Source organism: Convolutriloba macropyga, chromosome 3 (genome assembly GCF_964194025.1).
Source record: "Convolutriloba macropyga chromosome 3, txConMacr16.3, whole genome shotgun sequence".
NCBI lineage: Eukaryota > Metazoa > Xenacoelomorpha > Acoela > Convolutidae > Convolutriloba > Convolutriloba macropyga.
The window spans coordinates 68,137,213-68,155,208 of record NC_134470.1 but is presented as its reverse complement, the minus strand read 5'-3'; the positions used below and the strand labels follow the sequence as shown (position 1 = coordinate 68,155,208).

The following is a 17,996-nucleotide window of genomic DNA, read 5'->3' as shown; positions in this document are numbered from 1 at the left end:
ACCTCTAATGACACACAGTTTTCGCATTCAATGCCAAAACGACCTCTAAATGACCTCACGTTGACCTCCAAGGACTGAAGCCAAGATGCATGTTCCAAAACCATATAGATAAATATTTTTTTTTCATGGCTGGTGCTGCTGCGCGCACATTAAAACCCTGTTCATTTGCTTTCGCTCTTCGCCTCAACCGTCTCGCATTAATTGTCGTTCAGTTTGTATTTCTGTTTCTTTCATGTTATTTTGAAATTTGTTAGCCATTACGACATTTATAATTCAAGTCTTTTACCACATTTCTAATAAACTTTCTCATTTAGTTTCAAATGTATATTCTTTTTCAGATCATTTGGTTGCTTCGTGGTATGATCTGCATTCCATGTAAGTACAAAATTTAGATACTGAGAGGCAAGTAACGTTAAAATTTTATTTAAACTGACTATTGCAAATGTGGAGGTAGGTTGTAAAAGCTTTGGAAGATTAATCACGACTCTGTAATTTTGTAGCCCCAGCATAGGGGGTTAGCATCCCTAAACCTTCTGTCACTGCTCTCTATGATAATGTAAATGACTTCGATGGATTTGTTATACGATAATGAAGTGATTAACCAAGCCGCTTAAGTGGAAGATTAATTAATTAATACACACCAAACTAAGAGCTTTGGTAGTTTAATTGATTTATTTTTCAAAATAGCCAGTAAAAAATATGGTCTGCTCAACCACAGTTGGCACCAAGGCGTATAGTATAATTTTATCCTGATTTAAATCTATCTGTTAAAAAGCTATATATTCAGCGTTTTTTAAAATCTCTGAAAAGACCTGACTACTAAAGTCGGAAAAACCTTAAGGTTTAACTGATGTACTGGAATCTAAACATATTAAAATTATATTAAATGAAAATGACAAATATGTCCGCGTATCAACTCTGTGATCACTCAGATATCCAGCTTATATTGCATTGTAGAAAATACTCGAATCCTTCATTGGATCGATAATTTCAAAAGTTATTCTTTCTGTGTTTACAAGATTTTACTTATCGATATTGGCGAAGTCTGAGCCATGAAATGCAAAACAGGGCAAAAATTGTTGAGTGTAGCTCCCAAAAAGGTCATTTTTGACACACGGGGGCAAGCAATATTTATTCAGCAGATATGTTATTCAAATATATGGTGGATATGACCTGCTGGCCCAAAATTCAGATTTATTCTCGAAAGTTGAACGCAATGAGTTTTTATTTTGTTCGATTTGATAGCAGTGCTTTTAAAATTGATAAATATCGAAATTAGTTTGTGTATCTATACTAATTGTTCTGTTATGACAGGGTAAAATTTTAAAATTTTGTTAGCTGATTGAGCCTCGCTATTACAATAAAGCGAGTGTACGTAAAAAATTCAACTTTCAATGTTTGTTCATGGCAAAGTATAAATTAACGTGAAATAGCAGTATATAAATGGGCGTGAACTGAAACTTTGCAAAAATGTATTGTGATGAATTAAGGTTTCTTTTCAGTATCTTTTAGCTAAATTTGTACCTGTAGGTTTTGAACTCAATTTAGCGGAAAAAGAAAATTTAATTAACCAAATTTTGGCAAGCAAAATATCTGTTCAATTTCACAATTTTAACTGGTTTCTGGAGGCACCAAAAACCAATATTTCATTTTAATGAAAACCTAGAAAGTGATTTCTAAAAGAATTTCGTGTATTCCACCTATTGATAATGTCTTATGAAATTCATATCGCTGTAAAATTTGAAGTAAAATTGTTTCAAAATGTTTTCAGGATCGGAAAATAAAATTCGAATACATCAGAGCAAAAAGTTCAAAAGTCGTCTTCAACTTTATCCTGACAAAATAATTCGGTGACAAACGAAAATTGATATCGACAAAAATATCACATTCATCCCATTCAACACTGGCGGAAAGAATTCAAAACTACAAGAGCAGTTCATAAAATTTTGCGTACTCAAGACCAAAGAAAAATTTTAAAAAAAGATTAAAACTTTTTCAACCAAAGTGAAAAGTTAAAAATCTTTTTTTTGGTAGTCGAAAAACCGATCAAAAATTTGAAAAAGATCCAAAATATCTGATCAGTGAAAAATGGAAATGGAATATAACCCAGAGGTTACAGAGCACGGTGATCAGGATTCCTATGACAATTCAGTAGAGTCTTACAAAATGGTTGGGGGCGAGATCAAAGATAACATTGCCACTGAGGCATTCGAAATCGAAACCGTGAATGATTTAAGCAGTGAGAATTTGGCTATAGAACCGGAACCCATCCAGACTGAGATTCAAATCGATACCGAAGGGTCACAGGCCGATGAAGAGGGCTCGGAAGTTAACCCAGAGCCTTCTGAAGCCCCTAGGAGGTCGCTGGTTAAGATTACTGGACCGAAATCGAAGCTGCAAGAGATCTTAGATCGAACTGGTTATCCGCATGAGAAAACAGCCACGCAGAGTATCTATGGACCGCCACCGGGTCGCGAGGACGAGAAGCTACCTGCTGGAACTCAAGTTCACATTGGGAAAATATCATTCTCGGTAACTATTGATGAGTTGATAGAAGTATTTGAAGAAGTCGGCGAGATTTACGAGATGCGACTTATGCTAGAACCAAAAATGCCTGGTCGCAACAAAGGTTTCGCCTTCGTGACATATTACACAAAGGAAATTGCTGACGAGGCTGTCAAGAAGTTTAACAATTACGTGATAAACTCTAAAAATATAACCTGTGTTATTGCTCAATCAAACAACAACTTGTTCATTGGCATGATACCGAAGGACAAAAGCCAGGAGGAAATCAAGGAGGCGTTTTCAAACGAGGTTTCAGGAATAGTCAGTGTGCTGTTGCAGCCTGCGTTACAGAGTAGAAATACGAGTGAAAAGAACAGAGGGTTCTGCTTTCTCAATTTCGAGGACTACAAAAGTGCAGCTGCTGCCAGGCAGAAGTTGCGATCTAAGGTTCCTATTCGAATGTGGAATGACCACAAGTCCTATACTTGTGACTGGGCTGATCCCCAGGAAGAAATTAGCCCCGAGTTAATGGCTCAGGTGAGAGTTAAACAATTAAAAATAATTCCCGCAATATTTTGTTGCTTTTTGTATTTTTACGCGAAATATGGGGGAAACAGTTGATCATTGATCTACACGCACGTAATAATTGAGTCAGTAAATTGAAAGCCAGAGTCATCAGGTGTTATATTTTAACTTGTTGGGAAATGAAACTTTCCACAGTTTTGGTCATTCATAAGTAGCTTGGGCCTCTGAGGTATTTCATAGACCTAGAGGTATGATCAAAATGAAGTTGTAACCTGTTTAAGATGTCTTCTGACCAGCTATTTTAATTACATCAAAGTATACAATCCAATAATGGATCATAAGCCAGTCGTGTTGCAATTGGAAACTCTCGATGTACTGTATTGTTATTCTTTTTTAATACCCAAAAATCTTCCACTATTGAGAAAGGGGAGGGAATGCTTCAAATTCATTCGAGTGAGCAATTTGTTGATCAATCAGAGCAAATGATAGCAGAAACTGCGTGAAAAAACCGGTAGTGATTAACTTTTCAGCGTCGATCGGCGTTATCGAGTACGATATGTTGCTTTAGGTGAAAACTTTGTTCGTCAAAAACATTAGCGAACAGACCTCGGAACTTATGCTCCGAGAGCGATTCTCAAGCTATGGAACCATTGACAAAGTCGTAGTTCATAGACATTACGCCTTCGTTTTCTTCGTCGAACGAGAAGATGCGTTGCGAGCTATTGATGGCGAAAACGGAAAACTGCTAGGCGACACAACAATCAGTGTAGAATTGGCTCGACCTGTTTCCGAAGAACATAGAAAGAAAATTCGAGATCTGAAAGAGAAACGAAACGAGTATGTGGCACCGTCATCTGACAAATTTGGAGGACGAAGACCGCCATTCAATGCAAGGGGAGCACCAGGTTCACGGCAGCCACCACATCTGCGAACCAGGCCTCGAATGCTTCCTGGAGAGTACCCAGAACCGGAGCCTTACATGCAACAGGCAGAGCCTTATGATAACTTTTATGCTCAGCCTCCGATGGCTCCACTTCCCCGACCAATTCCTAGGTAACAGTTCTCAAATATGACTTAAATGGAAACGCGTTCTTTTTAATGCAAAATTTTGCGCTAATTTTCATTGTGTTCGGGGATATTTTTTCGCTCGCTTGCGCGATTTGATTGTTCCTACTGGGAAACCGGATAAACTGGCAAAGCCTTGGGTTATTTTGTCTGTGTAGCTTCTCTTGAACCTTTGCAAGCTTTAAGTGATCAACGAAGCTGCCGTGGAAGCAGAATTTCATTGTTGGAAAGTAAATTTCTGCTGGCCTTTCTTAGCTTAAGCTAGCTACAACCAAAGCCGTCCCTTTGCTTGTTGTTCGATATCTGTTCTTACAAAATTAGTCGATTTATGTCTATATAGCAAAATTTGCGGTGTGTGAGAGGGGGGGGCTAATATCGATTCACTCTAAAATTTAAAATGTCTTTTTTGTTCCGACCCCTCTTGGGGGGAGGGGGAGGAACTATATACTCAAATGGTTTTTTTGTTCAGACAATTTTGGCCGATCGATATATTCATCGTAGAGAGTTGTCAGTGTTATCATAAGAAAGCTCGTCCAGCGTAGAATATGGAATTAAAAGATTTTTGATTTTCGTTTTTTACAGGGAGTTATCGAGGTTTAAACTTCTGAGAAAAGTAGAGTGAATTCCGTTGTTTTATTCACATTTTCCTTAATTTTCGTCAATTTTGCTAAAATTTGTTAAGTTTTTTTTCAAAAAGTGCGGTTGATTTTATGTTTAAGGACAAAAAATATTGTCGACCATTTTTATTTTTTTTCATATAATTTTTTGTTTGAAAATTTCTGGCTAAATTAATCAACATTCATATTTTTTCATCAAAAACAGCACGAAAGCTTCTTCAGTCCATTTTGATTAGATTTGCCGGAAGTACACACCCAAACACCACTAACACAATCTTTATAGACTCAAAAGGGGGCTATTTGCACTTCAACTTCCATAGAAAGTGCTCTGCAGTTTTGCTAACTTTACTCGTTGATTACCAAAAACGCAGCACTTTTAACTAACAAATTATCTAACATTCGAAAAAATAAGTGTTCCTAATGGACGAACAGCATTAGCAGGGCTAGTTTTGGACCAATTTTGGACTGTTTCAATCCCAAACTATTTCCGATTGTAATCAGTCGGTCTTTTAAATTAAATTAGTCGATCTTTTTTATAATAATTAAAGAAAACATTTCAAATCAAAGCTCAGAAGTGATTGGTCAATTTGGCTTCCTATGCAGCTCCAAATTAATGCATCTTGTTTTCTACTTGAACGCTTATGGTCGTTTTGACTTTTAAAAATATTTGATTTTTAAATAAATAATGGCTTATTGAACTTTGCCTCTGTTTTTTATTATTAATTTGGTCAAGTTATAGCTTAGTGTCAGCAAAGAAAGAATGCTTTTTCTTTCTACTGGTTTAAATTATAATATCTATTGCGGTTTTACGCCTTAAGTTGTGGTTTTCTGGCTTTGATACTACTAGTGGTTTTCTGGCTTTAATACTACTAGATTTCACATTTTTGTATAATTTTTACGTATTTGCCCATTTTTCACATTTTCTAGTTTTGTCGCGTTATTGACAGTTCACATATCACGATATTGGCGTTCAAAATAAGGCACAATTGATAATATTAAAATCTTTAAAGACATGAATTATGATTTAAACGGCTTCGAGACTACTTTCTCGAAGATATTATTTGAATTTTTTAATTTTGTGTTCAACTGTCGTTTTTATTTTGTCTTCTTAGTCGTTTGAAATTTTCTGTATAATGACAGGTTTCACTGTCGTTTCTTGGAACCATAGGTGAGCCAATATTCTGATATTATTAGATAGCTGATGGCTTTCACGACTTCGAAAACAATCGATTTCCAAAACTAAAGAAAAAACTTTTTAACTTTGTTAAGTTTGTTCTTTTTATTTTTCCTTTTGTTACCTAATCTCGTTAATTACAGGTCAAATATGACATGATGGATGTCAGGGGAAGTTGTCAAAAGGTATTGATGTCCCAAAATCAATTTTTTTAAAGAATGTCTGATGACCTTTACTGACTTTGACACCGGTTTTTCACAAAAAAAATGTAATTCAATTTGATTTTTGTCATATTTGACGTTCTTTTTATAGACGCAAGACATATTCTGGATAATTGCAGGTCTCAAAGGCTTCCTTTGGATGAATAAACGACCCTAATTTTTCTGTATAATGACAGGTTTCACTGTCTTTTCATGGAACCATAGGTGAGCCAATATTCTGATATTAGTAGATAGCTGATGGCTTTCACGACTTCGAAAACAATTGTTTCCAAATTAAGAATGAACACCTTTCAACTTCGCAAATTTGTTCCTTTCATTGTCCATTTGTTGCCAGTTTTGTTAATTACAGGTCGAATATGACACTATTGGTGTCAAGAAAAGGTGTTAGAAGGGATTGGTGTCACAAAATAATATTTTTAGAGAACTCGTTATGACTTCGCTGGCTTTGACTCGGGCTTTTCACAAAAAGAAAAATAATTTTTGATTTTTGTCATAATTGACGTTCTGATTGTAGCCGTAAGACATCTTCGGGATAATTGCAGGTCTCAAGGGCTTCTTTTGGACGAATAAAGAAACCTATTTAATTTTTGATTTTGTAATAAATGACTTTCATAACTTTGGAAATATTTTTTTCGAAAAAAAAGCAAAGAATACTCAATTTTGCCCTTTTTTCAATTGTTGTCTTCTTGTTACCTTGTCTCGTTAATGAGAGGTCACATTCTTCATTATCGGTGTTCGAAAAAGGAAGAATCAAACATATTTTGAGGGCCAAAATATGGCTTCGCGGCTTCGAAAGTGTTTTCTAGCAAGTTTTATTTGATTTTTTGTTTGTTGTGTATTTGTTGTTCTTTTTTAAGCGCATGAAAAATTGAATACCGACAGTTCTTAATGCCCCTCTTTAGAAGCATTGGCAATTGTAAACCTATGGGATATTTTAATTGTTTTTAATGGTTTTCATTATTTTGAAATTGATTGTTTTTAAAAAAATTAAGCTTAACTTTACTCTAACTTGTTCTCTATTGTCTAATTGTTACCGAGCCTTATTATGGACTGGTTCCATCTCTTCTGATGAATTACAAGTTATTTTCTTTAGTTTCAATTTTTTCTGACGCTGTTTTGACTTTGTTATTTTGTTTTGTTTTGTTTTTTTTTTAAACGGACAAAGTTTTCGGTGTAATTAATGTGTTTGATTTTGCTGTTCATCTGGACTCGCTTTCTTGATATTAGCATATCTCATCAATCTAATGCCTCATTTTCTACTCCACTGAATTATTTGCTTTTGAGGCTATCTTTTCGTTCATACACCAATTTTTTTTGAAAAATACTTGAATTTAAGTTTTAACTTAGTGTCAGCAAAGAAAGAATGCCTTTTCTTTCTACTGGTTTAAATTATAATATCTATTGCGGTTTTACGCCTTAAGTTGTGGTTTTCTGGCTTTGATACTACTAGTGGTTTTCTGGCTTTGATAATACTAGATTTCACATTTTTGTATAATTTTTACGTATTTGCGCATTTTTCACATTTTCTAGTTTTGCCACATTATTGAGTCATTGAGAGTTCACATATCACGATATTGGCGTTCAAAATAAGGCACAATTGATAATATTAAAATCTTTAAAGACATAGATTATGATTTAAACAGCTTCGAGACTACTTTCTCGAAGAATTTATTTGATTTTTTTTAATTTTGTCTTCTTAGTCGTTTGAATTTTTCTGTATAATGACAGGTTTCCCTGTCTTTTCATGGAACCATAGGTGAGCCAATATTCTGATATTAGTTGATAGCTGATAGCTTTCACGACTTCGAAAACAATTGTTTCCAAATTAAAAATGAACACCTTTCAATTTCGCAAATTTGTTCCTTTTATTGTCCATTGGTTGCCTAGTTTTGTTAATTACAGGTCGAATATGACACTATTGGTGTCAAGAAAAGGTGTTAGAGGGGATTGGTGTCACAAAATCTAATATTTTTTAGAGAACTCGTTATGACTTCGCTGGCTTTGAAACGGGTTTTTCACAAAGAAAAATAATTTTTGATTTTTGTCATAATTGACGTTCTGATTGTAGCCGTAAGACATCTTCGGGATAATTGCAGGTCTCAAGGGCTTCTTTTGGACGAATAAAGAAACCTATTTAATTTTTGATTTTGTAATAAATGACTTTCATAACTTTGGAAATATTTTTTTCGAAAAAAAAAAACAAAGAATACTCAATTTTGCCCGTTTTTCATTTGTTGTCTTCTTGTTACCTTGTCTCGTTATGAGAGGTCACATTCTTCATTATCGGTGTTCGAAAAAGGAAGAATCAAACATATTTTGAGGGCCAAAATATGGCTTCGCGGCTTCGAAAGTGTTTTCTAGCAAGTTTTATTTGAGTTTTTGTTTGTTGTGTATTTGTTGTTCGTTTTTAAACGCATGAAAAATTGAATACCGACAGTTCTTAATGCCCCTCTTTAGAAGCATTGGCAATTGTAAACCTATGGGATATTTTAATTGTTTTTAATGGTTTTCATTATTTTGAAATTGATTGTTTTTAAAAAAATTAAGCTTAACTTTACACTAACTTGTTCTCTATTGTCTAATTGTTACCGAGCCTTATTATGGACTGGTTCCATCTCTTCTGATGAATTACAAGTTATTTTCTTTAGTTTCAGTTTTTCTGACGCTATTTTGGCTTTGTTATTTTGTTTTGTTTTTTTTTAAACGGACAAAGTTTTTGATGTAATTAATGTGTTTGATTTTGCTGTTCGTCTTGACTCGCTTTCTTGATATTAGCATATCTCATCAATCTAATGCCTCATTTTTTACTCCACTGAGTTATTTGCTTTGGAGGCTTTCTTTTCGTTCATACACCAATTTTTTTTTGAAAAATACTTGAATTTATGGTTTTTCTATCTGTTCCTCATTTGGTAGACAATTATACCAAAATTGTGGATGAGCGGGGTCGGAACCTTATGTGCGATTGCACATTACCGAGCCTCCTTGTTATAATTGAAAACTCGGAGTTATATTTGTTCATCCACGACTTTGACTAGTATCCCCTGTCGCTTAAAGTGCAGTGAACGGATGACTTCGCGAAAGATGAATTTTTTATGCTTTAAGTTGTGACTTTTCTCTGTATTTTTTAAGCCCAAATGTCTAGCTTCAGAAGCCCTGATACAATATTTTATGAAGTGACTCTGTTTTCGGCTTAAGAAGTTAATCTTTGCTGAATGTCAGTTCATACTTTCAGAAAATTTATGACAATTTTGTGGAATCTTATGGTTTTCTTGTCTTTGAATACTCAAAAGATTATCTTCTACGGGCATCCATTATAACGCCTGTGGTGTCTTAGTGTCGTTGTTTTTTATAGCAGGTAATTTAAAAATCTCAGTGCTCAAAAGGTTTTATGAATTCAGAAATTTGTTACGGAATTTTATTAGGTAGCTCTCTAGACAATCGAATAGCTTCAGGTGTAATCAGATAGTCAAGCTCTATTTGATGGTTTAAGGTGATTCTGATGATTTTGACATATTTCTTGACCACTGGTAACCATTGGTGAACTTCAGTTCACTCTTACTTTTCTTACGTCAGATTTTTGTTTCGCTTTACTTTTTTCACTTCTCTAGTCTAATTAAGAGAAGAGTCGAAGTCAAAATAATCCAAACAAAACGTATTTTTGATATTTTTTGTTCATGAACTCTTTTATTACGAGCCAAAAATTTCGGATTTTTTAGGGGCTGTCTTAAGAAGATTCTTCTTTTTTTGACCTTTTAATGCCAATGAGAAGGCATTTAGAGTAGGTTTTTTAAACATGCTGAAGTAGTAAAGAGAGTGAAAAAGCAAGTATTGAATGCGTGAATTTTTATTTGAAAATGCACTAGAAGTGGCGTGAGAAATTTATTTCTGAATAATGTTTCTGTTGTTCAGAGTTTTTCAAGTACTCCATTTTAATGTTTCCGATGATTTTTCTCCATCAATGCTACTAATGTTTTTACATGTGTTCCAATTGTATTGATGCAATTGTGTGACCCCTCATGACTTCAGCACTATTTGGTTTCAAAAAATATCAGTGAATCTTAGATATTTGCGCGTATTTGTTGATGTTTTTATTAATTGCCGCGAAACGATAGCGGCTATTATTGGGGACATCGTGGTTTTTTTTAAGACTCGAAGAGTATTGAGATTCTACAGGTTTTTACGACTCGAAGAGGAGTATTGAGATTCTACAGGTTTTTTACGACTCGAAGAGGAGTATTGATATTCTACAGGTTTTTTTTAGCAGAAAGCAAGTTTGTTCATGACTTGAACTTTGACTTCTTTCTATTCGAGCTTTTACCTCCGTTTTTGATTGTTGACTTCTGTTTTCGAACATTGGACTTTATCAATAGCTTAGTTTGTAATGTATAGCAATTGGTAACAGTCTGTAATTCAAGATGAAGAGGTCAATTTGAGAAAATTTGATCCCATTTAACTACCTAACCCCCCCCCCCCCCAAAAAAAATCTACCCCCCACGTACCTACCCCCTCCCCCAACGTACCTACCCCCCTCCCCCCCCCCCCCCAACGTACCTACCCCCGCCCTCGTACCTACCTACCCCACTGCCCACGTACCTACCTACCCCCACCCCCACGTACCTACCTACTCCCCCCACGTACCTACGTACCTACCTACCCCCCCCCCCCCCCCAGGTATCTACCTACTCCCCCACGTACCTACCTACCCCCCCCCCACGTACCTACCTACCCCCCATGCACCTACCTACCCCCCGCAACGTACCTACCCCCCACCTACGTACATCCACCACCACCACCTACCTGCCCCCCCCCCCCGAAAAAAATTTAACGCTATTCATGTTAAATTGGTCTGCTATTTTTTGTTATTTCTAGTGTTTTTTTCGATATTCTGATTTTGTCCAAGTTAGGGTAGAGATTTTTTTGCACGACGATTCGAGTCGTTTCCGGTATTGTACCGGCTATGTTTTTTTTTAGCAGAAAGCACGTTTGTTCATGACTTGAATTTTGACTTCTTTCTGTTCGAGCATTTACCTCCGTTTTTGATTGTTGACTTCTGTTTTCGAACATTGGACTTTAACAGTAGCTTGGTTTGTAATGTATAGTAATTAGGAACTGCTGGTAATATTCAAGGCGAAGAGTTCCTATATAAGTCACCCCTTATTATCTAAACTAAACCGCACAAACCCCCCTCCCTTCACCTAGCTACCCCCCACCTACCCCCCCCCCCCCACCCAACTACCCCAGCACTACCCACCACCCCAACCTATCTACCCACCCCCCCACCTACCTCTCCCCCACCACTTACCCCACCACCTACCTACCCCCCGCCCCAACTTACCCCCACCTACCCCTACCCCCAATTACCCCCTCTCTTCACCTAACTAAACCCACCTACCACCCCCCCCCCCCGAACTACACCAGCACTACCCACCTCCCCAACCTATCTACCCACCCACCCCACCTAGCTACCCCCGCACCTAAGAAATTGTCGGCATTTCTGAAACACTAACGTGGTTTGTTGGGCTACTTTTGTTTTTTTTTCTCTCGTCTATTTTGATTTTCTGATCTGGTAAGATTAGATTAGAGATTATAATGCACGACGATTCGAGTCGTTTCCGGTATTCTACCTGCTATGCTTTTTTTTTAGCAGAAAGCAAGTTTGTTCATGACTTGAATTTTTACTTCTTTCTTTTTGAGCGTTTACCTCCGTTTTTGATTGTTGACTTGTTTTCGAACATTGGACTTTATTAATAGCTTAGTTTGTAATGTATAGCAATTGGTAACAGTCTGTAATTCAAGGTGAAGAGGTCCCCCCCAAACCCTAACGTACCCCCCCAACCCTAACGTACCCCCCCCCCCCTCGTACCTTCGTACCAACCTACCCCTCCCCCCACGTACCTACCTACCCTCCCCCCACCCGTAACGTACATATACACCCGTCCCACCTATCTACCCCCCTCCCCCCACCATCACCTACCCACACCCCTGAACTGAAAAAAATTTTAACGCTTTTTATGTTATATTTGTCTACTATTTTTGTTTTTTCTAGTGTTTTTTTCAATATTCTGATTTTGTTCAAGTTAGGGTAGAGGTTATTTTGCGCGACGATTCGAGTCGTTTCCGGTATTCTACCGGCTATGTTTTTTTTAGCAGAAAGCAAGTTTGTTTATGACTTGAATTTTGACTTCTTTAGTTCTGATGTCTGTAATTCAAGGTGAAGAGGTCAATTTGAGAAAATTTGATCCCATTTAACTACCTACCTCGCCCCCAAAAAATACCGCCCACGTACCTAACCCCCACCAAACGCACCTACCCCCCCCCCCCCCCCTCCAACGCCAACGTACCTACCCCCTCGTACCTACCTACCCCCCCCCACCCCACCCCACGCAACGTACCTACCCCCCACCCTACTTACCTACAACCCCCACCACCTACCTGCCTCCACCTACCAACCCCCTTTGCCCCCACCGGCACATACCCACACCCTTGAACTGAAACAATTTTAACGCTTTTTATGTTATATTGGTCTACTATTTTTGTTATTTCTAGTGTTTTTTCGATGTTCTGATTTTGTCCAAGTTAGGGTAGAGATTATTTTGCACGACGATTCGAGTCGTTTCCGGTGTTCTACCAGCTATGTTTTTAATTCGTTTTCTCCGTCGATGATTCTTACGACCTGACTTCTTGCAATTGACTTTTTCAATGACTTCAGTGACTTCTACTGCTTTGCAGTTAAAATTTTTGTGCTTGATGTCATTTGTTCTGCTTCCAGGTCAATTGCGGGACTTACCTCACTCAAAAAATGACTTCTGAACCCGCTTAATGAACTTTAAACTTTATGAACATTTATTAGTTAAAGATCAACAGTGCGCATCTAAATTGTGCCAAACTTATATGCACTATTTCTTGAGTATTAGTCTTGAGCTTTTGATTTCGAATATCAATTTTAAAGTTTTTTAGGGCTTTAAAATTGATCCGTATAATCCGTATGTGTCATAAAATTGCTGTCCGAATCTAATTTAAAAAGTCTAGTGGTCTGTTAAAGATGGTGGTCGATCTGTCTGTCTTATTTTTTTAGTTGTTTCAATTCATCGAAGGCCAAAGCGTCTATCGCGGCTGTTTTCTGGCAATCTGCCGGCTATGTTTTTCTTGTCACTTGGTGTCATGAATGACAGAATTTATCTCCTTCCTAATGAGGCATAAACGAAACTAATTAATGGTTTCAGATCATTGCTAATGGCTTTTATGATTTTAATATTAATTTTTTCTCGAAAACCTAACCCCCCAACAACTTACCCTCACCAATACCCTCCACCTACCTAACCCCCAACATCTACCTCCTCCGCACCTATCTTACACCTGCCTACAGCCTACACATCCCACTATATTACCTTACCCTTGTCACCCCCTGCCAGCATCAACCTAACCGCCTCTCACTACCTAAACCTTTCCACCCACCCCTACCCCCCCGCCCACACACACACACACACATACGCACGCACCTATCCACATTCCTAACTATAAATTGGTTGTTTCCATCTATATACTGCTTTGTATTTTTTATCGATGTTTCTGAAATAGGTATGGTTTTTTGATATTTCTGTAATAGGTATTGTTTCTTTTCGATTTTTCTGAAATAGGTAGGATCAGTTGCACGAATCTTCGAGTTGTTTTCGGTATTCTACCAACTATTTTTATTAAGCAAATTTTTCGACTGACCGTGTTGACTTTTCGGGTAACTTTGGCTCCCTTGACTTCATGCGTTTTGAGAGATCTAAATCTCATGCACAATTTTTAGCAGTTGAGCCTGATTGGCTGCAGTTCACTTCTCAAAACCAATTGAAATGTGCGCCAAAATTGGTGCCATTTTTTCACGTTTGTATTTATATTGCATTGTATTAACCTCTAACGATGTCCATTTGAAGCCTTCCTTAGTGAATTTAGTTACCACCTCCACCCCACCCTGGCTGAAGCATGCTGCTATAGATTCGTGCTCCCGTTTGTTCAGGAGCTAGTTCGTCCTCCCGCAGTTTTTCATATCACATAGTTTTATTGAAGACAGGTCCCCTTTTTTTCTTTTTGTTGTATTCCAATTAGTCTTATTAATGACTTCTCGAATTGGTTTTCTAATGAAGAGTTACGGAATAGTTCTACCCTTATTTATTGTTCATTTTGTGGACAGTGTTACTGGTAGCAGGTCTCATCGGCCTTTTTGTGCTGAAAATATATTTGTCTCTTCGTTTTAGTTTGTTGCTCTCATCAACTTCTAAAACATTGTTTGAATAATTTTGGAAATTTTTTGAATCTGTCATTCAGTTGATGTAACTTTTGTCTCTCGATGGAAATAGAAAAAAGATGTTATATGTTATCTTTACGTTGAATATTTTGAGGATGTCAGGGACATCAATATAAGAATATATGTTATTAGTCATTTTCATGTCATTTTGTTTTGAAAGTATTTCCACCTTTCTCCAGATCTCTAGTTTTTGTATTGTATTTTTGTTTGCCATTGGTTTTCCTTGGTCTCAGAACAAAGAAAAATGCGCTGTCTTTGTGTACGCTTTCTAAGGATCCTTGGTATGAGTTGGCCTGTTGTCTTGTTGTTATTCGTTTTGTGATTTTTATAACACTTGTTTCCCAAAACACAAGTTTTTTTTTGTGTTTAATTCCTTTTTTAACTATCATTTAGGGCCATATTCTTAATTCTTAAAAATTTTTCGCTACGATTGCTGATCTTAGGTTACTAGATTATTCAATTCTTTGGAATTTAATTCAGGGCTGTTTTATTTTCTTTTTTATTTTGAATCCTAGTGGGGTGGGTCATGTGAAATTGATTTAGGCTTTTTTCAGCAATCTTCCGTGTATGTTAAATTGTACAAAAATGCTTTGAGTCAAAAGTTCTGTTCTCCAACTTCAAATTGAGTTAATTTTTGTCAGTTTAAAAATTTGACGTGTTACGTAATGTCTTTTTTTCAATAGTTTCGCTTCTGGATTTTTTGTCTTAAAATAATGCTGCCTGTCAAGATATTCTCTACAACGTGTAGATCGTTTGAACCCTATTGTTCCAAAGTTTTTCAAAGTGTTCCTACATTTTATTAATGCGACCTGCCTGTCGCTCGAAAGCAATTCATCCGACGTTAGTCGGTTTATGTTTGTAAACGTGTTTATTTTCTATGCAAATTTTTGCTTGCGAGTTTTTGTTCTAGAACATTCTCGAGTGGCTTTTTTACGTCTGACTTCTTGATTGTTGCGTGATCTGAAGTGCTATTCATAAACTTATTCTATAAACAAGTGCTATTCATAAACAAAAATGAAGATAAAATGGGTTACTACTGGGTCCAGATAGCCGAGTGCTTAATGCTTCAGTGAAGCGCGTAGGAGGTTTGAACCCCTTTCTAGTAAAAAATTTTGCACCCATATAAACTTATCTAGGCTATAGCCCCCCCCCCCACCGTAATAAAATTGCCCAGTCTGTCGTTCGAGAGCAATTTGTCCGACGTTAGTTGGTTTGTATAGTTTTGGGTAATTGTCCGACTGTCGTTAAATCTTTAGCCGACGATTTGAAGGCCTTTGACAATTATTTTTTATCAACGAATAGCCTTTGCTTCATTTCAGAGGAGGTCTGTCCACTGCCCGTCGAATGCCAGTGCCTGTCCACGCGCGCATTCCTGGCAGAGGTGGTGCTGTACCAGACATACGCAGGGTTCCAGTTGCAGCAGGAATAGGGACCGGAGCACCCCGACCACCCCTGCACGGAGCTCCTAGACCCCCTCTAGGTCGAGGAGGGGCCCCACCTGCTCGACCTCCGATGGCAGTTGCTGTGAAACGACCCAGACCCATGGTTCCGGCTGCAGCTACTGCACAAATGGCACCACCATTGCCAGTTCCTGCAAAGAGACCCAGAGCTATGGTCAGATATCCTGCCTCAGGGGCTGTTGCAGTAAGTTGACTGTGCTCTATCATTTAGCAAGTTAAAAAAATTGACGCCACAACAGGTCAAATTATTACTTAAGTGTTGTTGTTTAGCACATTCAGAACATATCCCCGTGGAGTTGCTCATGGGCGGCACTCGATTCAAATTGGGGCGCGATATTGAAATTAAGGGTTTCAATCTCTGAGTGGAAGCTAAGTTTATTGATAAGAAATTCTGCATGTTCTCAAGTGGTCAAGCGTTTCAGCCTAAGACAACAATTGTATAAATGAATTTGTAAAACAAACTGGGGTTATCAGTTAAAATTTCCAATGCACTTGTACGGTTAGTTGAAATTGTGGCCATGCTTCAAGTATATGAACCGGTTTTGTTTTTTCAGCGGGCAACAGCAGCAGCGTCTAGCGCATATACTCAAGATTATTACCAGGAAGCCGAAGATTACGACTATGAGACAACTCCAATGACTCAGGTGTCACCTCCAACCGTAGTTCGGGCGTATAGACGTCCAGTTCCTGCAGCCCATGCTACAGCCCGAGTCGCCCCATCTGCAGTCCCTAGAGCAGTTCCAGTGGTCGCAAGACGTGGAGTACCACCGGTTGCAGGTGCAGGTGCAAGGGTTCTTCCAGGGCGCCCTGCTGCTAGAGTTGTTCCTCACGGATCACATGCATATGCGTCTCCTGTCACAGCTCCTCGTCGAACTGCTGTAGCTATGCCGCCAGTAGCTTCTCATCATAATCACCACTCGGCCTACGCATCGGCTGCAGTACCAGAGTATGAGGATGTATATGACACTGGGGCTTACTACGAGACAGTGGAGTATGAGTATCAAGATCCATACGGTGCATACTGAATGAGAAAACTCAACTATATTCTGATTGCTAGTTTGAACGTTTTGACTGTTCATGATACCATATTCGATAGTTTTGGTTTTTGCTTATCTTTAAATTTTATTAAATGAAATAGGGAAGTTAATAAGGCATACTGTGGTAATTTATGAAATGCAGCTGGCTAGCAATATAAGAAGGACTGTCAAGTGATGGAAAAATGGATGACAATTTGACAAGTATTTTTGAATGCTTTTTGTGTTAAGTTGATACAAGACTGGAATAGCAACCAAGCTATAATCTTGTGCTTAAAAAATTTAATGATATTACGAATATATTAATTCATTTCAAATAGTTCGTTTCTCAAATTGATTCAAATGTTTCTTAAGTTTTGAGTCTCTGTAATAACATTAGAAATGCCTACATTTAATGGGAGGTTCTATACTTATATTTTACCTCTTTAGTAGTGAAATTTCCATATTTACTTTGATAACATCTATAATTGGCTTTTTATAGCATAAGGGAAGTTCTTAAATTAGCTGCATTCATATCATCATTACATAAACCAGGCAGAAAATCGTGACCACACATTATAGCTGGGTGAAATCTGCAGTTATGCTCATAACTCTAGCCATAATAGATATACATCTGCAAGACTTCAAAGGTCTTATCTTAATTGTAGGGAGTCATTGCATGATTAGGGTTAAGTGGCAGATATTGATCCTTTATGAGTGGCGTTGGAAAATGTTATCAGTTTGAGTAAGAATCGTCGTGATCAAATTGAATCAGAATTAACCCTATCAGTATTGGAAGTAGGTCTATTTGAGAAGTTAATTTTGATTTATTATTTCTCTTAAATATAGGCCGGGAATATTTGTGAGTAATATTTTGGTACCGAATCTTAGTATTTGATGAACTCGCTTGGTGGAGGATGGACTTGAAGATAAGCAAAAAAAAACAAAATTCAAAGTTGATTCTTGTTGTTAAACCTCCATTAAATTCATCGATTTGTTTCGTTTTGATGTGCCGTTGATTTATTTGGTATGTTTCAATAATTCTTAACCCATGTTTTACTTTCAATAAAGGAACTGATTTATTATGCCCAAAAGCTTTGTTTTGTAGCTTTGAGTGTATCTG

At 37.3% G+C, this 17,996-nt stretch overlaps 1 protein-coding gene across 1 annotated transcript; it reads left to right on the top strand.

Moving 5' to 3' along the window:
- The first annotated feature begins 279 nt into the window (after positions 1 to 279).
- LOC142336390 (uncharacterized) lies at positions 280 to 17,967 on the top strand. The gene is made up of 5 exons (XM_075385184.1): positions 280 to 375; positions 1,772 to 3,042; positions 3,599 to 4,083; positions 15,720 to 16,044; positions 16,415 to 17,967. Exons 2-5 carry the CDS (start codon positions 2,089 to 2,091, stop codon positions 16,883 to 16,885), a joined length of 2,235 nt encoding a protein of 744 aa, XP_075241299.1. The 5' UTR covers positions 280 to 375; positions 1,772 to 2,088; the 3' UTR covers positions 16,886 to 17,967.
- The last annotated feature ends 29 nt before the right edge of the window (positions 17,968 to 17,996 follow it).